This window comes from Electrona antarctica (assembly GCF_951216825.1).
Source record: "Electrona antarctica genome assembly, chromosome: 2".
Lineage (NCBI taxonomy): Eukaryota > Metazoa > Chordata > Actinopteri > Myctophiformes > Myctophidae > Electrona > Electrona antarctica.
In genome coordinates, this window is record NC_136807.1 from 32,170,735 (window position 1) to 32,196,293 (window position 25,559).

The following is a 25,559-nucleotide window of genomic DNA, read 5'->3' on the forward strand; positions in this document are numbered from 1 at the left end:
GAATGATAAATGTAGTATCACTTCTCATGCCAAAGATCACTCACACTTTTGCACTGACCAAATTTACACATGGATTATTATTATTATTTTATTATTTGATGAAGCACTGACTGTAATGTGTGTGTGTGTGTGTGTGTGTGTGTGTGTGTGTGTGTGTGTGTGTGTGTGTGTGTGTGTGTGTGTGTGTGTGTGTGTGTGTGTGTGTGTGTGCGCGTGCATGCGTGCATGTGTAGAGGAGCGTGTTTGTGTTAACTGTGGAGCAACGGTGTCTCTTCTGTGGCATAAAGCTGAGACAGGACACTACCTCTGTATCACCTGTGGAACCAACGCACACAACCAACCTCTGATACCACCTAGAAAGAAACCTGTAAGTCTGTCTGTCTGTCTGTCTGTCTGTCTGCCTGAGTAAAGGGTAAAGAGTAAAGGGCCAATAACATTGTATGTATGTGTACGGTTGTAATGCACGTAACCCGAGAACCGTTTGACCCACCAACTTCACATTTGACACACGCGTTCCACACCCCCACAGGGAGTGCAGTGCCAGGTATCGAGTCGGTCGGACCCACGGTTCTCCAGAACCACCACAAAAGGCTCTGGTCAGGCTCTGCCAGTGGGCCTAATGAGGCCAACTCATTTCACCTGTGCAATTTCCAGCCTCTGCCTCAGCCAATTGAGGCTCAACCAATCAGGCTCTGCCAGTGGGCCGAATTGATTGCCAAGTACACTTTTCAGTTTGCAGTCTTCACACACAGGCACATACACAGATCTCCATGTGGGACACCGGCTGACAGTTAACACGGGTGCTATGACAACGTATATCATTATAGGTTCCCAAGTTTCATCGTTCTCAAGTAGTAGGTCAGTGGCCGACTGCGATGGGCACGTACAGGTCTAGTACATTGTAATGCATGTCAACTTGTAAAGTGTGTGTGTGTGTGTGTGTGTGTGTGTGTGTGTGTGTGTGTGCGTGCGTGCGTGCGTGCGTGCGTGCGTGCGTGCGTGCGTGCGTGCGTGTTCATAGAGGGTGAGTAGCAGACAGGGAACGCAGTGTGCCAACTGTCTGACCACGGTCACCACCCTGTGGAGGAGAAACATCACTGGAGATCCTGTCTGCAATGCCTGTGGACTGTACTATAAACTCCACCATGTAGGTTCATTTATTTTTTCTAGGCTCGATTATTGTAATGCGCTATATATAGGCATGGACCAGTCTGCCCTTAGACGCCTGCAGCTTGCCGCTCGCCTCCTCACTGGTACAAGGAGGCGTGATCATATCACTCCCATCCTTGCCTCACTCCACTGGCTATACCTGTTAAATTCAGAATTGATTTTAAGATTTTATTATTTGTTTTTAAAGCCCTTAATGGTTTGGCCCCCCTGTATCTATCGGTCCTAATGGACCCATACTCCCCAGCCAGGGCCCTGAGGTCAGCTGACCAGCGGCTCCTGACCGTGCCAAATTCTAATTACAGGTCCAGAGGCGACCGTGCTTTTTCAGTGGCCGGCCCCAAACTCTGGAACTGTTTGCCCCTACACATTAAGTCTGCCCGCTCCTTAGAGGCTTTTCAATCTTTGCTTAAAACACATCTTTTCTCCCTGGCATTCAATGTTGTTTGACCTAGTTACCCTGTCTAAATACTTGTGTTGCTTCAATGTTGTTTTACTATATTGTTTGTGTTGATTGTATGCTTGTTATATGTTCATGTACAGCACTTTGGTTGACCTTCTGGTCTTTGTAAATGTGCTCTATAAATAAAGTTTGATTTGATTTGATTTGATTTGATTACATTACTATAAACCACGTACACCACTGCTTTTCAGCCTTTTCAGGCCGTGGCCACCCAAAATAAGAATAATTTGAACTGGGGACTCGATCCCCGGCCACCTTCATAAGCACTTGGAATGCCGGAGTGGAGGCACTCAATTTTCAATCCTCTGCTGCTCCTTAGGTCAACAGGCCATTGGCTATGAAAAAGGAAGGAATCCAAAGCAGAAAACGCAAGTTGACCAATAGGGGAAAGAAGAGCAGGAGGGGCGGCCTATCAGAAACTGAGCTGTCCAGACTGGCCCCGCCCGCCGAGGAAGCCATCATTAACATGCTGCTAACTTCGTCTTCCTCCTCCTACATCCATTCCTCTCTTTCCCTGATGGATTCATCCTCTCCCCACCCTGCCTCCTTCTCTCTGTCTCCACTACACTCCTTTGACCCCCTCCCTCCATCACTTAATTCTCTTTCTCCTCTCCAGCCCCTCTCCTCCCATAGTTGGTTTGGCTCGCACCATGATGTAGTCTAAAAAGCAGAGGTTCTCAAACATTTATTTATTTATTTATTTATGTCAAGGACCACCAGTTTGGTGTGTACTGTACTGTATAACTCCGAGAGTGTGCAAATGGAACCAAAACCTCTCTACAAAACAGTCCATATGGTGCATTGCTGGCAGATTGTGGAAAATAAACAAATCATAAGCGTATTCTCTGACACACGTTTGGCTAGAAATGATGAACTGAACGTCACGAAGGCGTTGTCATGATCCTTTTGTTCTTATTGACTTGCCGAAGCCTGAAAATAAGTTCTTGTTTGGTTGGAGTATGCTGCGGTTTTAAATCAGTAGTTCTCAAAGAAACAACTGAAATGATTTTGTGCCAGGGATTCCCATAAGAGAAGATTTGTGTTTGTTTATTTTTTCAAAAAGGCTAGAAAATGTTTCTCGATATTTCTAAATCTTTTATTCCACCAAGTAAGCTATTCCACCTCGGTCCATTTAGGCCTGACGTCAAAATAAAAAAAACGTTCGCTCTGAAAGAATATATATTCAAAATGTGCCGCATTTTTAAGATTTTTCAAAAATAGCTAAAGTATAACATAATGCTTAGTTAAAACACCAAAAGGGGTTCCCGTCTAGAATGGGTTAACCTTCAAAAGGACCTGGGTCCCCAAACCCCATTCTGAGAACCACTGGTCGAAATGGTATTATAACTCTAGTGCTGGGGCCCGTCCCATAACATTATTTGAAAACTTTAGTTATTAAAACACTTTAGATCATTGTTACAATACATTAACCAGTTCAGCCCTATACATTTCGGCCATTTGAAAATAGCCGATCTACAAGCTTACAATGCACCATGATGTGACACATTGTGAGCTTCTAGATCTGTCTAGCTATCTCCAAATTGTTTTTAGACATTTTGAATTGACATTTCTGTGTATCAGAGTACTTTTACTTTTGTATTTTTCATTGTAGTAATGATACTTTTTATTTAAAAAAAATTAAGTATACTTCTTCCATCACTGCTGTTAGCGATTTGTAATTTAATTTTCCAGTTTCTGTCTGTCTGTCTGTCTGTGATATTTACACCATGCATTAGCATGCCCTTTCCTTTATCCAGATACTGGCGGCTTGTTTGTTTGCAAATAGCAGATTGTTTTAATTTGTGGAGTGATATTATGAGTGATATATATATTGTTTCACTTTTATTAAACACGTTTTTTTTTTCTTTTTTTTACTTTGTTTTTATTTCAGTTTAGGCAACTTCACAGAATTAAAAGCATACATTTTTCTTACAACTGCTTTTTTTCTTTTTTTACACAACCTCAGCTGTTTCATACCTTCACAAAATATATATATATATTATACACTCATACACACAAACAACTTCACATACATTTACAAGTATTCACAATAAAACAAGGAAATAAAATACTACAAGTATTCACCATAAAACAAGGAAATAAGTAGCGAGACAAAAACAACAGAGCGTCGACCACAATCGGAAGTGAACAAAACCGAGAACAGACATGACTGGAGACAGAGGAAAGAGTATGAGCACATCAGAAGGTCTGGGGAGAAGTGTATTCAGTGAGTCATTACTCGAGATTCCGAAACCTGCTACCTCATTAGTAGAGGCAGTACAGGACTCCATCTTTTACTAAATATGTTTGGTTGAAGCCTCAGGGCATAAGTAATTTGTTCCATCTGGTAAATGTCCCATACCTTTTCCACCCACATACTGTATGTTGGCGGGGCTGGTTTTAGCCATTTAATTGTAATGCATTTGATGGCCGCTGTAAGCAGCACATGCAATAAATATATTTTGGCTCTACCCTCCAGACCCTCCGGCAACATTCCTAACAACATTACTATGGGATCCTCTGGAATGTTTTGACCGAAAACTTCTTTTAATGCTTCAGATACCTCTCTCCAGAATGGTCTCAATTTGGGGCATGTCCAGAATATATGAGCATGATTCCCAATATGTGCTCCACAGTCCCTCCAGCATCTTTTCGAGTGATTTGGACCCATTTTGGCCACTATTTGAGGCGTCCTGAAAAATCTAGATATTACTTTCCATATTAAACACGTTTTTGAATAAATCTGAGAAATGAGTAGGCACTTTATGAGAGAAAGAGAGAAGCATGAAATTAATGATTTGTAAGAATAATATGTCCTTTTACATTGATTGATAGTTTTTATTGACAAAAATGCATACTGTATATGACTATAGTATTTGTATTGTACATATCTGTCAAAAGGACAAAATACACAACAAATACATTCATGTGGCAGCGGTGGCCGAACGGATAGCGGCGCGGTCTTGATACCGGAAGGTTCCTAGTTCGAATCAGCCGTCCGACACGTTAAAATTACCACCGCTGAAGTGCCCTTGAACAAGGCATTGAACCACTACGATGAAATGTGTTCTATGAGCAGGGCCTGGCTGGAAACAAGTTCTTGAGCTTAGCCCAGATACCCTGGGTAAATATAGATTTCATTTCATTTCATTTGATTTCATGTAATTTCAACAGCAAAGAACAACATGGCTACTGTAAAAGGAACCTGTTGCAATTCAACTAATTGACGGATAGGTCCAGCTGCTATTCAGCCTGCTCTTTATGGGAGACTTGAAGTTAATAACTGAGCTAAATGATGGATTGTCATCACATTGTTCACACACGGTTATTTTATTGTTCTGTTCCATTATGTAAATGTAGCTAGCCGTTTATGCAAATCACCCTCGTCCTGTTTGCATGAGCCTGTTAACCACAAAGTTAGATAGAACTATGACTCTAACCAAAGCACACACCTGAGTCACCGTTCAGTCCAACATTCACGTATGTCACACATAATGTTTAACCACATGAACCCTATTCTGGGCATGTCATAATAGTCATAATAGTCAGTGACAGCATAGGCGAACATTCAGCTATTGTTGTTGAAGAGATTCCATGTAGAGGGTAAAAAGGAGCGGGCCAAGTACAGGCCCCATGGGGGACCCCGCAGTCAACGAAGTCTAAGTGAAACATCGGGTCTCTGATCTATTGTATAAAAGGGTTTAATTACTTCCAAGTTGACCATCCCACCCATGACCCAAAATTGCATTTATAAAACAAAATGTCAGATGGCAGAGTGATTAAATAGGCGAGTCAGAGAGGATGCTACTGTAGGTTATATACAATATGTGAGCCAAATCCCCTCCCCGCACCCATATACTGTACATACCAGCAATAATTGGGACGGGCAAGTGGCAAGGGGGGTATACATGGTGTGTGCATGCATACGTGCGTGCGTGCGCCCGTCTGTCGTTCTTAATAGCCAATGGGTTCCTCTGTTGTGTCACACAGGGTCACTCATGCCAGTGATGCCACACAAATGTTTTGTTTTCTGTCTGCTTTGGCTGTAAGTTATCATGTAATGTGTGATAGAGGTGCAGTTTATGTATAACGTGTGTTACTTATAATGTGTTTCTGTTAATAATGTGTTCTGTGGTTATGCTTTTCTCACAAAGCTTGCCAAGATTTGTGTGCATGTACAGTATCTGCAATTCTGCATGCTATATTGTTTTCACATTTTCTGACATTTTCTGAAACATAAAGTACTTTTATTTTTGGTTTGTACTTTGTACCTGAACATCTTTTTTTTTAGGTATAGTTAAAAAAAATATATATTTCCTCACGGCCCCAAAAACTGGGGTCACGACCCTGCGTGTAGAAAGTGGTTTACAGTAAAACCAGAGTTTCAAAGATTGAACGAGTGGAGGACAGAGAGAGAGAGAGAGAGAAAGAGAGAGAGAGAGAACCCCTCCCCACTCCATCAGTGACTGTTGGCCACACTGGGGGGAGAGCGTTATGCAACCCAGCAGGCTGTTGTTGGTTTTCCGGACCCCCAGTAGAAAAGGCCTGGAGAGGAAAGAGGGAGCTGTTTGGTGGTCTTCCACAGGCAGGCCTCTCTGGGTGCCGTGCAGGTGGTGGTGGAGGATGGCGGTCTTCGGGGCGCCAATGTGGGGAAATGGTGCCAGTTAAATGACACAGAGAGATTAGCAACCACAACACACACACACACACACACACACACACACACACACACACACACACACACACACACACACACACACACACACACACACACACACACACACACACACACACACACACACACACACACACACACACACACACACACACACACACACACACACACACACACACACACACACGATCATCCGTTAGTCGCTATATGCCCATATAACACGACTCCACCACATGCCCTCGTATCCTCTTTCTTTCTCTTATCTCTTGCTCTCCATCCCTCCTCCTCCCTCCATGCACCTTCTCTCGCTCACAATCCCCCCTCTCCTCCCCCCTCTCCCTCTCCTCCCCCTCTCTCTGCCCCACCAGCACTTTGTGAGCTGTGTAAGTTTTATGCACCGGCCCATGGGCTCCCACCAGACCAGCCAACATAATTATTGTTTTCATCTCATGTCAGATTAATTCACCACAAAGATTATTTATTTCCATCCTTTCTACTGATTTGAATAAATGGAACCTACCGTACACGTATTCCTCTGGCTCTGAAGAAGATCAGAATCACAATTCTATCTTCATCGAGTTTTGCACATGAGGAAGCGATGTAAAAGAAAAAGAAAAAAAAGGAACAACCCAAAAGCAATAGCCTATAAAATAAAATCCATAACTTTCATGGCCTACCTGGGATTCGAACCTGGGTCCCTAACCCAGGTCATTATTTTATTTTTTTACATCAGAATATATTTTTGTATTAATCTTTCTATTATTATATAGCCTATTGTTTGTAGTTTAGAATCGACTTTTCTTTTCAAAAAAAAATTTCTTTTTAAACTAAATTAAAATGTGTATTTATTTCAGATTGGAATATTTTTCTGGATAATGTATCTCGCGTCACCAGGCGTTCATGTGGGTGACATCATCAAGTCTCGCCCTCCTCCTAGGCTAAACGCATTTTGTATGCGACGTATTTGTTTTGGTCAACTCGCGCCCAGTAAGTCACTTTATGCCATTATTTCTCTACAATTGAATGGTTTCGTCCGTTCTGACCAGTTATCGATTACATTGGTGTTCAAATGAGAGCCGAATGCAGACATTTAGACGCGTTTAATGCATGTTAGTTCAGGGTTCATTGTTGTTTAGCCAGCAGACACTTGTTTATACTTCAACGTACGACGGGGTTGCTTGCCGAAAAGAAACGTATCTACAAGCTAACAGAATTGTTAATTGGCGAGCGACATCAAACATTTGCAAATTTGCACAGTAATACTAAAATCCTCAGTGTTAATTTAACTCTGAGAGGGTGATCATAGTTTGTTTTAAAGAACACTGAATTGTATCATAATGTTAGAAGAATACCGGTAGTCCACACATACTCTTCATCACCCCTGTTCCTCAGTTCGTTCCTGTTTCTCACTGTGTGTGTGTGTGTGTGTGTGTGTCAAACGGAGTAGACCCAGCAGCAGTGATGCATTCTGGGTTAGAACCAGAACCTCAGGCAGGTGGAGGAGGACCAAAGACTGCGAGACGCTCCCCAAGACTGTCTCCTGGTGTAAGTGTGTACTGTGTGTGTGTCATGGTCACTGAAATAAGGGGGACACCATTATTGTTTGTCCCCACAATTTCAGGTATTATAGAAAATGACGTTTCATGGTGTTTATATTAATCCAACCTCGAGATCTTGTAAAAAAGATTCTTGAGTTTATAATATTTAAAAATGTGGTGCCATAAAAAGGGATTTTCTTTTTGCGAGCAGGGCTTTATACTGTAGCCTATACAGTATAAATACAAATACTGCTTCCATTTAGAGGGAGTGGCGTGTTGATTACCATGACACTGCATGGTAAAGGAGGCACTAAATACAAAACCCATCACCTGTACTCAAATGTAATGTGGCCGGGCCGGCCCAGTGGTCCGGGCACCTAGGCTGCTACTCCCGATCCCGACGACCTTTGCTGCGTGGCACTCCCCATCTTTTTCCCCCCATTTCCTGTCAGTCAGTTTACTTTGTCACTATCAAATTAAGGCAGAAAAGCCCAAAAAATAAGATAAATGTATAGATTGCATCCAGACTCCAGGGATTTTAGGACCAGTGGATGTCATCTAGGTCGTCCTCAAACGAGCCCTCTATTGTCGTTTCCAGTCATCCCGGTTCTCCATACATCTGACCAGTTCGTTGGTACTTTGCGCTCCTGCGTCGTTCTTGATTACATCCACGTATGTTAGCGTGGGACGTCCTCGTGACCGGTGCCCGTGTGTTGGTTCCCACAGCACTAGTTTGCTGGCTGGCAGCTCTTGGTGTCTTTGGCAGTGTCCAGGATGTAGGACCTCTATTACTATTGTTTATGCCTAATGTGGTCAAGCTTTTAATCCAATCATTAAACTGCATTTCTAGCACAGCCACTGTTGACTGATGAGCTGGACCTGTACAATTAGCCGTTCGCTAAGTCCCTCCCCAACACGTCCTTGTCCAATAGGCACGTTAGCAGCGAAGAGACAGGTCAAGCTGTCCTTCTCACCCATTGTTAAATTATGGGATTTCTCCATATAAATAATGGATCATTTTAGAAGCAAAACCTTCAAAATGTCTTCTAAATCTAGTCAACCAGGCCTGCAATAGGCTACGCACTGGGCAAATGTGCATGACATTATTTAAATAAACTAGAAATATGAGGAAATGACTGAGGGAGAAATCAACTTCTAACAACCGCCCAACAGGAGTTTTCATGTTGCGCGGTAAGACTACGGACTACTGTATTGCCATCACCTGGGTGGGTCAGTCGTGTAAATATTCAACAACAGGGGCCATGCAAAATAACATTGACTATGGCTATGAGGTGGTGAAAGCTTGACCTGCATAGCAACAGTTGCTAAACTATTTGGATTGGCATTGGACAATCGCTTTTTGGGGTGGGATTTAGCAAAGGGCTAATTAAGGTGTTGAAAATATTTCGCTTTGGGACACTGCATTTTGGGTAATAGGAATATATCTACGACTGCAGCTCGTAGTAGTTTTGTTGTTATTGCCTTGGACTTTTTATGTCGAGGAATTCTGAGAAGTAAACATTGAATAATATCCCTTTATAAAAGTATCTTTTAAGTATTTTTAAATAACTCTTCTCCCTGAACTGTATTCTAGGAGTTTGCCTCAAAGGAAGTTACCTTTTGGAACTACTCCTCTTTAGTGAGGACTCAGTTATGCGTACTTTGCGTAGCACTGTCCTAAGACAGTAGTGACTGTTTCTTCAGCTTGTTATCTGACCAAATCAATCTGACCCTCATGTTTCCTGCTTGTAGCTGTGGGCAGGTATAAAAACAGGGATGTGAATCCCTGTTGTTCAATGAGCCAGACTGGGTTTACATTGCATTGACAGGTCATGTAAGTTTTGGCTCCTCAGTCCTCACTCGAGTAAAATCACTCATACTTTTGATGTCTGAATTCTTCTTCCCTCATTTGTGTATAATATGATTCGAGCATGCACTACAGATTGTGCATTCACAAACTGATCGGTCTGGCGTGCTCACGTGCGTGTGTGAGTGCCTGTGTGCATGTGTGTGTCAGTGAAACATTTAAGATGCAGCAGGTTAAGTAACCTGGATGACCACTTCCATTCTATCAATCATCAACGTTGTTGTTGGAGTTTGGTCTCATTTATACTCCTTGTCCCTCCAGTCTGTCTGCTGGGCCTCTACTGACTGGTCTGCTCTTTTCTGACTGATCTGTTTGTTTCAGTGTGCCAGTAATAAATCCAGTTTGCAGGAGGCAAAGAGGAGAGGAAGGATGAAGAACAGAGAACATGAGCAGCTGACCGATCAATTACAAAACCTGGTAATGTGTGTGTGTGTGTGTGTGTGTGTGTGTGTGTGTGTGTGTGTGTGTGTGTGTGTGTGTGTGTGTGTGTGTGTGTGTGTGTGTGTGTGTGTGTGTGTGTGTGTGTGTGTGTGTGTGTGTGTGTGTGTGTGTGTGTGTGTGTGTGGATGGTATGTATAAATGTACCAATATATTCAGTACTTAATTGCCATTTCGATGAGATGACTGGAATTTGGATAGGTGTAAGCTCAGACAATACCATCGCTTTAGTTAGTATATCCAATGTAGAAGTGTGATCACTTTAACCCAATCCAAGCCATCCACGAGATATCTCGAGGAAAGCTATTATTACCATCTGGGCCATACACGAGATTTGATTAAAACATGTATTGGTACCTTTTTGTTTTTCGCTTCCGTTGCTAGCCTTCACAGGCCTCCCATTGTAGAAACAGCCTACATGATAATCCGAGTTACACGTGCACACGCACATGGCTATTATTAGTGTTTTTTCTGCTCAAAAGGGGACAACGTATCATGTTTGGGACCTTATAAAACATTATTTTGTGCTCGTGCTGAGAAAATGAATCCACTGCGAGTTAGTACACAGCCTAGAGTGAGGCTAGAGTACATATATGGAGGCTATCACTTCCGGGTCGGGCGGATGTGGCTCTTCTTCTTTGCTTATGTCGCACATTTCACTGGCACTCGCCTCACGATCCCGCCTATGGTAACGGCATGGAATCGGTTAATCCATAAATTCCATATTTGGAGAAAAGAAAAAGGTTGCTTGTGAAACGCAATATCCTTTGAAAGTTGCAGATCTACCACCTCACAATGCACAGTGCTGTGACACATTGTGAGCTTGTAAATAGGCAATTTCTGAGAGTCTGCACACCAATTTACTGCTCCCAGTTGTATCTTTACTTGAAAGTGGTAACGTTTCGATCACAAGTGTGTAGGGGATCACATTATTCTAATCCAATGTGTTTGTGTGTGTTTCAGGGTCTAGACAACAAACAGCCTGCCAGTGGAACAGGTTTAGTCTATGGCGACATATTCACCGTGCACAAATGTCTCTGGGATCCCAGGTAACAAACTTGTGCATGGCTGAGTGTGGGTGGGCGACACTGAAGCAGCCCTCGTCAGTAATTAACAACCTTTAGATTAGCAGTAATGCAAACAGACCATCTATTTTAGTGATGTTAGACCCGAGTTCAGCCTTGATGATAGAATATTGTCTCTTGCTGTCTCATTAGAATATTGTCTCTGTCTGTCTCGTGATTATTGTCTGTGTCTGTTTCCAGTCACCCAGAGTGTCCTGCCAGAGTCACATCCATCATGGAGGAGTTGGAGAGACAAGGACTGCAGTCTCGCTGTGTCTCTCTGGAGGTCTGATATTCATCAATACATGACTAGGTCATGCTTGTTTGATTGGATCATGATTGACTGATTGGTTCATGATGGGTTGGTTGAATTATTTAAAAGGGTCCCCACTGTGGCACCAGCTAGTCATCCTAGGGGTCTGACTCTGAAATCCATTTCCTCTATTCATCATACAGTAAGCATCATTGCTGTCTGCTGTTTACTTTTCAGGCAATGGGTCCAATCATTGCAGTGATTTAGTCACAAGCTCTTGTTAATACTTTTCAGTGGTTACATATCTGTAAAACCCACAGACAGACTTAACCAGTTTCAACCTGGACTCCATATTTTGGGCATGTCATTATAGGAAAGAAGTTTAAAGATCAGTGTAGGTTTAGCTGTGGGATGACAGCATTATTACGGTTTCAGCTGAGTACAGCTACTAAAGAGCTGGTTTGTTTTATATGAATTCATCCCAAAACATGGGTCAGGTAGCATTATATATAAGAGCTCCATCATTGTTCAAGGCAAAACACAATGTTTATGATTTTAGCAGTTTAAACGTTACATTTTATGAGACTCTTGTCATGCTATGTTCTGTGTGTTGTTGTTACTGTTAAAGCTCACTATATCGTTCTCTCCTCCCTTCCGGCATTCCTCCCTCGCTCCCTTCATTCTGTCCATTCAGCCCAGGCCAGCCAGTGAAGAGGACTTGCTGCTTGTTCACACGTGAGTCCGATTTACTCTAAGTAATAAGAGATCTGCCATTCTTGACAGATCAGTGTCAGTAGCATCACTATTACTGTATGTAAGTATCTTCTTTTTTGTAACTGTCCTGTCCTGATCTCTCCTCCCATCCTCTTCAGTAAGGAGTATGCTGATCTGATGAAGTCGACTCAGTCGATGACAGAGTCAGAACTTCAAAAGCTATCCGACAACTATGACTCTGTCTACCTGCACACTGTATGTATAGATTGTAATTGTATACACAGTTACACACACACACACTGCTTTACAAAGATTGTTTTGATTTGCATTTCATATTTGACCTGCTATACTGTGTGTGTGTGTGTGTGTGTGTGTGTGTGTGTGTGTGTGTGTGTGTGTGTGTGTGTGTGTGTGTGTGTGTGTGTGCGTGTGCGTGTGCGTGTGTGTGTCTAGGAGACATTTCAGGTTTCATTGTCAGCAGTAGGTTCTCTTCTCCAGCTCGTCGACAAGGTTATGACCTCTGAACTCCGCAATGGATTCTCTGTTGCTAGGTAAGAGTCTAATCTTATCAAAATACATGGTGTGTGTGTGTGTGTGTGACACAAATCATTTGTTTTATAAATGTCTTCAGGTGTTATCCACCACACATTAACGTGTGTGTCTGTCTGTCTCTCTGTCTCTCTCTCTCTCTCAGACCTCCAGGCCACCATGCCCAGTCTGCAGTGGCTAATGGATACAGTGTGTTTAACAACGTGGCCTTGGCAGCACGCTATGCACAGAAAACACACAACGTCAGCCGGTAGGATTCTGTGTGTGCGTATTATGTACATGTGTGTATGTTTCCTAGACAGTGCATGTTATGTACATGTGTGTATGTTTCCTAGACAGTGCATGTTATGTACATGTGTGTATGTTTCCTAGACAGTGCATGTTATGTACATGTGTGTATGTTTCCTACACAGTGCATGTTATGTACATGTGTGTATGTTTCCTACACAGTGCATGTTATGTACATGTGTGTATGTTTCCTAGATAGTGCATGTTATGTGCATGTGTGTATGTTTCCTACACAGTGCATGTTATGTACATGTGTGTATGTTTCCTACACAGTGCATGTTATGTACATGTGTGTATGTTTCCTAGATAGTGCATGTTATGTGCATGTGTGTATGTTTCCTACACAGTGCATGTTATGTACATGTGTGTATGTTTCCTACACAGTGCATCTTATGTACATGTGTGTATGTTTCCTAGATAGTGCATGTTATGTACATGTGTGTATGTTTCCTAGATAGTGCATGTTATGTACATGTGTGTATGTTTCCTAGACAGTTCATGTGTGTATGTTTCCTAGACAGTGCATGTTATGTACATGTGTGTATGTTTCCTAGACAGTTCATGTGTGTATGTTTCCTAGACAGTGCATGTTATGTACATGTGTGTATGTTTCCTAGACAGTTCATGTGTGTATGTTTCCTAGACCAGTGGTTCCCAAACTTTTTCATGTCAAAGACCCCCAAAATGACACTCATTAGCCTGCGGACCCCCATTTGAAGAGATATGCCAGGGGCTGAGTAGTCCAGTGATTCTCAACCATTTTAATTTCAAGGACCCCCAGTTTGACATGCATTAGTCTACAGACCCCCATTTAATTACGTTTCTATCTCTGGGACCCCCAATGTATATTGTAAAATCAATGTTATTTTAACTCTGAGAGTGTACAAATGGAACCAAATGGACCCATTAGGGTCCATTTGTACACTTTCTGAGTTACAGACCCATAATGGTCCATTTGGTTCCAAACTATCATTTAGCTGGGGACCCCCTGGAACTCCCTCAGGTACCCCTGGGGGTCCCCGGACCCCACTTTGGGAACCACTGTCCTAGACAGTTCAACTGCGAGGCCGGGATCAAACCGGTAACATTGCGATTCCCACCCTACCACTCTTCGCCACCTCACTGCCTTTGCAGTGACACACCCAAATAAATAAATCACTACCTGAGACATAATTAATTGCTACATCAGCACGTGTAAAGTGACCCTTTACATCACATTACTACAGTAACTCCAGAAAGTGGTTTTAGTTTCTGTTAATTAGTTTATTTTGCATTTCTTTATCTGTCAAGGGTTCTAATAGTGGACTGGGATGTTCATCATGGACAGGGGATACAGTATATCTTCCAAGAGGACCCTAGGTACACGGGCGCGCACGCACACACACACACACACACACACACACACACACACACACACACACACACACACACACACACTGAATATACACACTGACTCACAGGTCATAATGTATGTAATTTTAACATCTCTCTCTGTGTCTCTCCCTCAGTGTGCTATATTTTTCAGTTCATCGGTATGAACAGGGTACATTTTGGCCTCATCTCTCAGAGTCGGACAGCAGTGCTATTGGAACTGGAGCAGGACAAGGCTTCAATATCAACCTGCCATGGAATAAGGTCAATAATACGAATGATGATAGACTAGTGATCATGTTATTCTGTGTGTGTGTATTGTGACTGAATCATCTCTGCCCCCCACTGGCAGAGCTCTGGAACTACTGTACAACATATTCTGATTCTGATCAATACATGTATGTTTATAATATAGGCTGGAATGGCAGATGCAGACTATATCGCAGCCTTTCAGCAGCTTCTACTGCCAGTAGCCTACGAGGTAACACACACACACACACACACAGTATATACTGCTTACGCTACAGTGACACACGTGTAATACTAATAGGTGTTGTGTTGTTTGTAGTTCCAGCCTGAGTTGATCCTGGTCGCTGCAGGGTTTGACTGTTTGGTCGGAGACCCAAAGGTAAACATTTTTAGCTCTGGTTATCAAACATTTAGTTGCAGTGTTTAAACTGTTTCTCACTTCCAACCCCATCAACATTATCATTTGTTTGTTTTTTATTACTAAAGTACTTTTTGTGTGTGTGTGTGTGTGTGTGTGTGTGTGTGTGTGTGTGTGTGTGTGTGTGTGCGCGTGTGCGTGCGTGCGTGCGCGCGCGTGTGCGTGTGCGTGCGTGCGTGCCTTCAGGGGGAGATGTGTTGCAGTCCACAGTGTTTGTCGGTCCTGACCCACATGTTGATGGGCCTGGCTGAGGGAAGAGTGGTCCTGTCACTGGAGGTAATGCAAGTACTTCAAACACAAATATATAAAGAACTGCACACGCTACTACATACATAAATATAAAGAACTACACACTGTACTGGTTAGAGTGTCCACTCTGAGATTGGGAGTTTGGGGTTTGATTCCCCGGATCATACCAAAGACTATAAAAGTGGTACCCAGTGCCTCCCTGCTTGGCTCTTAAGCATCAAGGGTTGGATTGGGGTCAGTCCCGGCGACATACTAGCACCATGTCCATGGGTTGTACTTGTACCTCAATGTAATGAACTACAGATTTGGGTATCTCTTTCAGGGTGGATATAACCTGCAGTCTACAGCAGAGGGCGCTGCAGCCTGCATCAGATCTCTACTAGGGGACCCTTGTCCGGCCCTGGTAGCTCCTAGTACTGCACCTAGTACCAGGTAATATTTATATTTCACTATCATACTACAATACCTAGTAACCTCTTTGTGTAGTATTTGGAAACGAACTAGAGTAATTCTTGCTGCACACCTACAGTAGGGGCCAGATCACATTTCTGATCTTGTGCGATTATCATGAACCATCCAGACCTCTAATAAGGTAATCTGGGAAAGGTATGCTTTCTGTCCCTAGAATCAAACTAAACGTAGAGCAGCAGCCTTTAGTTGTTAACTTGTTAAGCACCACACATATCTGGAACAAACTCACACTCACTCTTAGTTCTTTTAAATCACAGCTAAAGACCTTTCTGTTTGCTGCAGCCTTTCATTTAGTAATTTGTTTAGTTTTTTACTTATTTAGTTTTTATTGTATCCTAATGTAATTTTATAATGTGTTGCCTTTGCTTGACGTTTTAATGTCTGTCTGTCTGTCCATCCCAGCGCTCTGAAGTCCTTGTCTGACACCATATCAGCCCTGTACCCCTACTGGTCCTGTCTTCAAGTACTTGGTAACAAAACCTAAATCTCATGTCCTGGTTCTTATCCTGGGGTCCAGGGTCCCCCACTGTCTCTTGAGGGGCTTTCATAGGGTCCCCAGCTAAATTATTGATACTTAGAATATGTAACTGTCAAGAGTTAACTAACACGGATTATTGTGCGATTATTTTCTATTCTGGGATCCCAGTCCCAGTGATGAAAAGAAAACACATGCAAGCCGATATTTCGGTATTTTTTTTGGGGGGGGGGGGGGGGGTTTGACAACATCGGCATCAGTGTTTATTTCACAGATGAAAGTGGATCTTTCATCCAAGTTATGATTTAGTGCAACATGATTAAAATGTTGTACTACCTGCACATGTGCCCGGGTTGGGAAACAGAAACACTGATGTAAAGTATCATAATAGAATGTAATAATAATAGTTATGTTGTTGTAGAAGGTGGTCTACTGGCTGAAGGTGAAGTGTTGAGGGAAACAGACGACGACCATACAGCAAAGGTCAGCCCTGCCAAGTCTGCTGGACTGACAACCGGTTTGGTTTATGACCCGAAGATGATGGAACATCTTAATATGTGGGACAGGTGTGTGTGTGTGCGTGTGCGCGTGTCAGCATTTGTATTGGTACATTTTCCATTCTGTGACTCTTGTCCTTCATTTCTTTTTTTCTTTCTTTCTGTCTCTGTGTCTCTTTTTGTCTCTCTCTAGTCATCATCCTGAACAGCCTCAGAGGATTTCTAGGATTTTCTCAAAGCACGAAGAGCTAGGACTGGTTGAACGTTGTCAACGGATACCATCCCGTCTGGCAACCGAGGAGGAACTGGCCATGTGCCATGGGTACACACAATGCACGCACACACAGACACACATGTATTTTATACTCTGTGGTACAGTGTATAGCTGTGATTCTTCTGATATTAATCTGAACTAGTAGATTAGTAGATGTAAAATAAATTAATAACATTCATCTGAACTAATCATTTTAGATTATTTGAGAAAATATATATTAATCTGAACTAGTAAATGTAAAATAATTTCCTTGCAAAATGTTGTGGGGGGAGGATAAAAACATTAGGCTGTTGTGTTTTTGTAAACTGTGTGTGTGTGTGTGTGTGTGTGTGTGTGTGTGTGTGTGTGTGTGCGCGTGTGCGTGTGCGTGTGCGTGTGCGTGTGCGTGTGCGTGTGCGTGTGTGTGTGTGTGTGTGTGTGTGTAGTTTGTCTCTTATCTCCCTGATAAAGTCTTCAGAGGAGATGAAGGCCAGAGACTTGCATCGCCTGGGACAGGAGTTCAACTCTATTTTTGTCAACAACCAGAGTTACCAGTGTGCCCTGCTGGCTGCTGGGAGCTGCTTCAACATGGCCCAACACATTCTAACTGGGAAGGTAACAAGACAACCAAACACACTGTACATAACATTCTAACTGAAGAGTTGTGGGGTCTATTTTTACACAACCATGTTGGAACCGTGTGGACGTATGACATCTGTATGAGTATGCATCAGTATGCCTCTATCTGTCTCTCTGACTGTCTTTGTCTCTCTGTCTGCCTCTGACTGACTCTCTTGTCTGTCTCTTCAGGTGTGTAACGGCGTAGCTATCGTCCGTCCTCCTGGACATCACGCCGAGAGAGACACAGCTTGTGGTTTTTGTTTCTTCAACACGGCCGCCCTCGCTGCGCGCTACGCCCAGTCCCTCACCGCCAATCTCAGAGTCCTCATCGTGGACTGGGACGTCCACCATGGCAACGGAACCCAGCACATCTTCGAGGAGGACAAGAGGTGAGGCTGAAACCAGACAGTAGAGTTAGGGTTGGGGTCCCCAGCCCAAAAGGTTGATAACTTCTGATTTATGTGACAACTAACCCTAAAGTGTGTTGACTAGGGTTTCATGCCTTTTACTCTGATCTTACACTTGTATGTCGTTCTGGATGAGAGTGTTGTATAAATGCCTAAATTGTATAATATACAATATTATAAATAGTTCTATTATATCTCTCTATAAATGCACCACGTCTCTGTGTGTACGTCTGTAATCCACGTAACTCGAAAACTGTTCGCCCCACCAACTTCAAATTCGACACACCCTCACAGGGTGTCGAGTCCGTCGGATAGCCGGTTGTCCAGAACCAGCACAAGTTGCATTGTTCTCTCTCTCTCTTTCAGTGTTCTTTACATCTCCCTCCATCGTTATGACCACGGAACATTCTTCCCCTCCTCCGAGGACGCAGGCTGTGATAGGGTGGGAATCCGCCAGGGGGCGGGGTTTAATGTCAACATTCCGTGGAACGGAGGACGAATGGGAGATCCCGAATACCTGGCCGCCTTTCACGCTGTTGTAATGCCGATCGCCAGAGAGGTACAAATCCTACACTCCACTCACACCAGAGCTGTTAGGGGTGGGGCAGGTGTGTGCTAGCAGCCAGCCACCACTGGGCTCTGCCAAACTTTGGTCAACTCAACTGTCACTGCATGATTTGCTCTGTATGTATTTGTAATTCTATTTCACCAGCGATACGGGTGGCTGTGTGCTCAAAGCCCACGGGCCCCAACGCAATTGCATTGTCTGTGTCACGCTAGTTACGCCCCTGGTATAGTCATAATCTCTGTTTGTAGTTTAATCCAGGTCTAGTCATAATCTCTGTTTGTAGTTTAATCCAGGTCTAGTCATAATCTCTGTTTGTAGTTTAATCCAGGTCTAGTCATAATCTCTGTTTGTAGTTTAATCCAGGTCTAGTCATAATCTCTGTTTGTAGTTTAATCCAGGTCTAGTCATAATCTCTGTTTGAAGTTTAATCCAGGTCTAGTCATAATCTCTGTTTGTAGTTTAATCCAGGTCTAGTCATAATCTCTGTTTGTAGTTTAATCCAGGTCTAGTCATAATCTCTGTTTGTAGTTTAATCCAGGTCTAGTCATGATCTCTGTTTGTAGTTTAATCCAGGTCTAGTCATACTCTCTGTTTGTAGTTTAATCCAGGTCTAGTCATGATCTCGGTTTGTAGTTTAATCCAGGTCTAGTCATGATCTCTGTTTGTAGTTTAATCCAGGTCTAGTCATAATCTCTGTTTGTAGTTTAATCCAGGTCTAGTCATAATCTCTGTTTGTAGTTTAATCCAGGTCTAGTCATAATCTCTGTTTGTAGTTTAATCCAGGTCTAGTCATCATCTCTGTTTGTAGTTTAATCCAGGTCTAGTCATAATCACTGTTTGTAGTTTAATCCAGGTCTAGTCATCATCTCTGTTTGTAGTTTAATCCAGATCTAGTCATCATCTCGGCTGGGTTTGATGCAGCGAGGGGAGACCCCCTGGGAGGGTATCAGGTTACACCTGAAGGATACGCCCACATGACTCACCTCCTCATGTCATTGGCTGGAGGGAAGGTCCTCGTCATCCTGGAGGTATGCGCTCCTGCGAGCACACACACACACACACACACACACACACACACACACATGCAAGATAGTCAGTCTACTGGTGACGACAGAGATGAGACTATTTACAACCTTGCTTCTTTTGTGTGTGTCTCCCTCTCTCTCTAGGGGGGGTATAACTTGCAGTCCATCTCTGACTCCATGGCGATGTGTACCAGTGTATTGCTAGGAGACGTCCCTCCTCCTCTAGCAACACCTCTGGCCCCCCCTCACCAGAACGCTGTCATGGCGATTAACGAGGTCATCCGCTGTCACTCCCCCTACTGGTCATCACTGCGCATACACTGTGAGGACTGTGTGTTTATGTGCCAAAATAGGGCAACTAGAAATGCACTCTGTCCAGCTGCCAACTTGCGCTTCGCACACAAGTTGGCCATGAATGGCCTACATGTGCGCTGCACAGTGCGCAAGCAGAGCGCGCAACTTATCTCCGACTCTTGTCAACTTACCGCCCCTCCCTCTAGAAAATATAACAAAGATGAAACCCATAAACACTATCAGCATCCATGGACTTCCCAATGCAAGCTTCTTTGGCAAATGGGTAAATAGAAGCTTCTTTGGCAAATGGGTAAATAGAAGCTTCTTTGGCAAATGGGTAAATAGGGCTGACCTTCGATCACGCTTTTGAAGATCGACGCTTCTAAACAAAAAAACGATCCATCGTCGACTCTTCGACACCCGACGGGGGGGGGTTTGGGTGCTAAGGCTTTTTACAAAAGTTGTGGGGCATCTTATAAAATGGGGGGGTTTGTCAATCATATTATGGTTTATGGTTGAAAGTAAACCATAATTAGTCAACTTTAAGAAGAGATCTGCAGTCATTGTGCTGCAGACAGTGCAGAGTGAGAGCAGCTCCGCTCTGCTAATTGATCTGACATTTGGCAACTTGACTGGCATTACAGTAATTAGTTATTTGCCAGCACCTGCTCCAATATAGGCCTAAATCAAATCAAATTGTATTTATATAGCACATTTAAAACAATAGAAGCTGACCAAAGTGCTGTAGGCCTACAGGCGCACAGACAAAAATACATCATTAAAAAAAAACACAGCCAAATAGTAGGCTACATAATTAAAATAATACGATCAGGTGCAATTAAATGCCAAAGAGAAAAGGTGTGTTTTCAGTAGAGATTTGGTCTGGGTCTGTCGGAGCTGCTCTGCTGCATGGGAGTTCACAGTGATGTCACAGGTCAGTCTTCAGACAAGAAAAAAAAAAAGATATCGCTGACAATGGCAAAATCAGTTCTCCGCATCGCCAAAATAAATCTATAGGCCTAGTTTCATTCGTGCCATTATACTCAGCCTATGCACAACGATTGTTTTAATTCAAAGTGGTATAGCTATTCTGCACTCACCATGTGAATCCAAGAAGGTCCTCACAAGTATAGGTAAAACACCGCAAGGTCCTCAGCGCAATGGCGCATCGATAAACGTTGAGATTTCACTAGTGTCATATTCAGGCAATCCTCAACAGATTGTTATAATTCCAAGTGATCTATAATCTGTGAAGTTTATATTTTCATTTGGGTGTAAGTAATGTTTTTATATGACTTTTATCAAACATGGTAGCCTATATTTAATGTCCACTGAGCTGTGGTGCGCTTGCCTACACTCTCTCAATTAGGGATTTTCCCAGCGGTTATTTTCACTCTCGTGTAGGCTATAACCTTTATTCAAATACGGTATTTTAAAATGCAACCACACTTTTGATTTATTTTTCCTTTTCGCTGCGAGGCGCAAGCATGGGACCAAAATGGGCCGCTTTTTTTTTAATAGAATAATCGATTTTTTATTTCAAGATCGATTCCCGTGCTTATCGAACGAACGTCGATTAATACATTTTTTTGGGTCAGCCCTAGTAAATAGAAGCTTCTTTGGCAAATGGGTAAATAGAAACGGACACTATCAGCATCCATGGACCTTTTTAAGTTATATTTTAGTTCCCTATATATACGTTTGAAACTCAAATTTCTTACGTCATCCACATATGTCCGTTTATAGATAAACATACATAGTTACGTCATCACCCAATCAATCCCTGATTGGCCGATCGACTGCCAATTTACGCTCTGATTGGGCGAACGACACCACCAAAAACACACAATCCCTGATTGGCCGAGCGTGTCATCGGGAATTCACATACCCAATTGGCCGAAGCAGTCACGGACATATGCGGAAAACAGTACTTGTGGTCTGCTCGTGCAAGTAATAATGAGTTACAGCATTCATATACATTTCACACTCAAAGTGTGTATATATGTATATATGTGTGTGTGTGTGTGTGTGTGTGTGTGTACACACACACACACACACAGTATTGTTTACGAGGTTAACTTCTTCCTGCTCTCTTTATATTTTATATTTGTTATTCTCCCCCCCTTTTTCTTTTCTCCCTCCCGTTTCTCTCTCTCTCTAGTATCAGAGTCCATCCGTTCCTTGTCCACCCCAAAGCATCGTGGGAAGCGCGGTTCTAAGGGGAAAGGCAGGAAGTCAACACAGGTCAGTCCAAACCAACTATCTGTCTCTCTGACTGTCGCTGTTGTGTCTGTGTATATATCTGTCTTTCCGTCTGTCTGTCTTGTCTAATGATGATGTTGTGTTGTAGGACGGTGTCGATCAGCTTGCTCAGGGATTGGCCAGCCTTGACCTCAGTCAGAGTACTTCATCCAATCGTAGCCCTGCATCCGTCCCGGTGGGGGGAGCCAGACAGAAGGTTCGCCCTGCGACTCGTAGAAGCTCCAAGGAGGAGGAAGTGAAGGCGGAGTCTGTTGACGTGACCTCCGAAGAGAACCAATCAGCTGTCGGCATACCTCAGCCTCAGGTTGTTGTCTGGTGCAGTGACAGTCACCATAAAAATATTTCACATTTGTTTGCAACAACATCAAGGAAACGTGCAATGTGAAACGATGTTTCCTTGCTATGTAGCAAGGAAACATGCAACAATGTTTCTCGTTTCCTCACAGTGCAATGTTTTCCAACATTTCCTCACTATGGTGCATGTTTTGCGATGTATGTATGGTGTTTTTTGATTGATTACTTTATTTGTCAGAAATGTAAACAGCACATGGTACAGTAAGACATTAAGGCTAAAAGGATAACACATAAAGGTCCTGGATACTTGTTTACATTGTGGTTCTATGAATCTATTAAAAACTAATCACAATAATATGTCATGTCATCAACAAATTCGAACACTATATATACAAAGGAGATGAACATGTTAAATTAACACTACCATCCACTCCATCAACTCAGAAAAAGTAAACATCTTTTAACATTTAGAGGTGGCTGTAGCTGAGGGGCGTAAAGAGGCCGTCTGGTAATCAGTCACCTTGTAGGTCTGTCTACAAGGTGACCTTGTAGGTCTGTCTACAAGCCAAGGTGACCTTGTAGGTCTGTCTACAAGGTGGCCTTGTAGATTGGCTAAGATAATTAGTGTAGAGTGAAAACCTGAGGGGGCCTAGTATAGAGCTCTGGGATACTCCAGTTAATTAAGTACATAGGGTCGTAAGTGGTTGAATTCTCTTGAAGTATTGCAGAGCAGCGTCGTTCATCAGTGTCAGGTGTAGCTCCAGGTGACAACATCACAACCTATGTATCGCATCATTTGTCTGACTCTCCCTCTCCCCTTCCTAGGCTGTTGCCACGACAACCTCAGAACCTGTTGCCTGCGGCGACCAAGTGGTTTCCGGTGGATGCGAGGCAGAATCCGCTGAAGAGCAGGGGTCAGAGGGAGCGTGTGGTTGGTCCAAACCTCAAACTGCCCTGGAGCTGATCTGTGGTCAACTCATGGACGACGGGGTACTAACGATACATTTACTGCCCAAACCTAGGGTTGTGTCTCATTTGTATGGGTTGCAAGTGAATATAACGAATCGTTGTTTCTTAACCTTTCCTACAATTGTGTTAGCTGTTTTTTAAAACGTGTATTAAGTGCTACATTTTTAAGTCTCTCTCGTTCTCTCCATTTCTCTCTCACTTTCTTTCTATGATCTCTCCCCCCCCCCCCCCCCCCCCTCCTCTCTCTCTCACTCTCTCTCTCTAGAGTACCATGCATGTGGTAGAACCACTCTCCTGGTGTCCTCACCTGGATGCTGTTAAGCCCCTCCCACCTGCAGGTATTGACATCTTCCTGCCGTGTCAGGACTGTGGCTCTGAGACCGAGAACTGGATCTGTCTCATCTGCTACCAGGTAAATGTCTATCTCATCTGCCAAGGTCCGACGTTGATGTTTTTGCCTAGTCGTCCTGTATGGCAAGTACTTCTCTCATCTGCCTACTTGCCCCATCTGAATCTCTACTACTTACTCTACTTGGGGGTACCGGTGGTGTAGCACATAGATGTCTCTCCATTCTCTGTTGATTGTGTGTAAACACTACAGAACGCGAGTACTATTTTAAAGGCCTACAGTAAGTGCTGTAACTATGCCAATAATCAAACTGATACAAATGGCTTTAAAGGCTTTCAAATGGCCAGCCAAATGGGTTAACACTCTGATTGCCCAGGGTTATTTAATCCATTAAATCATAGCGCCCAATCGATTTATAGCAACGGAGCACTTTTACTGACGGACCAGAAGTTACACCGGATGTGGCTGCCGGCTGGAGCAGCTAAATGTAGCCAAAACACTCTAAAGGCGATCGACAACAACGGGAGGCATGATTAAATCTAACGCGACTAGCGACTGGACAGCGGGGGGCCGTCTAACACAGGATCTTTTCTTAGAATTGGACGGGATGATTTAGATCGCAAGTTATTAACGTTTTAAGATTTTCGTTGTCGTCGACTAAACAGGGGGGGAACATTTTCGATGATGTCCCACTGTTGTGCAACATCGAGGATTGTGCAACAGGCGCTCCTAGGCTGTAGTGTAGAGCGATGCGATCCGTTTTCATATCAATAAACTTCGTCTTTTGGATAAAACTTCGTCCTGCCGCTGGGTGTTACTAATAGAAAGGACGGTGAACTTCGTCCTGGGCGATTGGGGTGTTAACTTACAGGTGACTCCCGGGCCGTATCCTGAAGATGAATTATAACGGATGCGCTTGTGAGGCAATTCAACTGATTTAAAAAATATATATATATATATATATTTGACAATCGATATGTTTGTCTTGTGTGAGTTTGACTAGTTTCAAGAGTGATTAGTCACTTTGAAGATGAGGATTAGCAGTTGGTGTGTAGAGTAGAGGTATAAAAAAAAGAAGAAAGGGGACTAAAAAGAGCGGACCTAGTACAGAGCCCATTCCGGTAAAGTGTACTATAAGTATAGAGGGTTTTTTAGGTGGTTATTGGACTGACATTTAAATGGCTACTGTGTGTGTTACTGTAGGTGTTCTGCGGTCGCTATGTCAACGAGCACATGGTCATACATGGCACAGTGGCTGAACATCCCATAGTCCTCAGCTTTGCAGACCTCTCTGTGTGGTGCTACTGCTGTGAAAGCTACGTGCACAACGAGGTAGGTTTGTGTGTGTGTGTGGGTGCGTGCGTGCGTGGCCAAATCAAAGAACTCGATATCAAGATTGTCATCATGCCCTTGTTCGTCTGTCTTTCTAACTCTGTCTCTCTCGCTCTCTTTCTAGGTGTTGTTTGAAGCCAAAAACTCTGCTCACTGTGCCAAATTTGGAGAAGAGATTCCTCCTTTTTCCCGAGAGGGGTGAGCAGGAGTGGAAGGAGAGAGAGAGTGTGTGTGTGTGTGTGTGTGTGTGTGTGTGGGGGGGGGGGGGGGGGGGGTGTATGTAAGTCAGACCTGAGTGAGAGTCTCCACATCCTAGTTACCTTGATCCGTCTGCCTCAAGACAATGTTAACCTCTTAAACCGTAGCATCCATATTCTGGGGCGAACAATTGGCGAAAATATCTACAAGCTCACTATGCTCACTAAGTGTCGCAACGTGA

General features: G+C 43.3%; 1 protein-coding gene across 2 annotated transcripts; it reads left to right on the top strand.

Moving 5' to 3' along the window:
- Positions 1-7,194: 7,194 nt before the first annotated feature.
- Positions 7,195-25,377, top strand: hdac6 (histone deacetylase 6). 2 transcript variants are annotated; one of them, XM_079526530.1, is made up of 29 exons: positions 7,195-7,292; positions 7,753-7,850; positions 10,032-10,127; positions 11,112-11,197; positions 11,414-11,498; positions 12,160-12,200; positions 12,338-12,434; positions 12,633-12,730; positions 12,874-12,978; positions 14,307-14,375; positions 14,525-14,651; positions 14,803-14,868; positions 14,956-15,015; positions 15,241-15,330; positions 15,626-15,735; positions 16,177-16,244; positions 16,671-16,815; positions 16,940-17,068; positions 17,446-17,614; positions 17,810-18,009; positions 18,394-18,586; positions 19,474-19,623; positions 19,765-19,942; positions 22,076-22,158; positions 22,265-22,480; positions 23,296-23,460; positions 23,705-23,851; positions 24,992-25,120; positions 25,245-25,377. In XM_079526530.1, the coding sequence occupies exons 1-29, from the start codon at positions 7,259-7,261 to the stop codon at positions 25,320-25,322; spliced, it is 3,312 nt and encodes a 1,103-aa protein (XP_079382656.1). In that variant the 5' UTR covers positions 7,195-7,258; the 3' UTR covers positions 25,323-25,377. The 2 variants fall into 2 exon arrangements, with proteins under 2 accessions (XP_079382656.1, XP_079382655.1); XM_079526529.1 differs by lacking the exon at positions 7,195-7,292 and adding an exon at positions 7,307-7,414.
- The last annotated feature ends 182 nt before the right edge of the window (positions 25,378-25,559 follow it).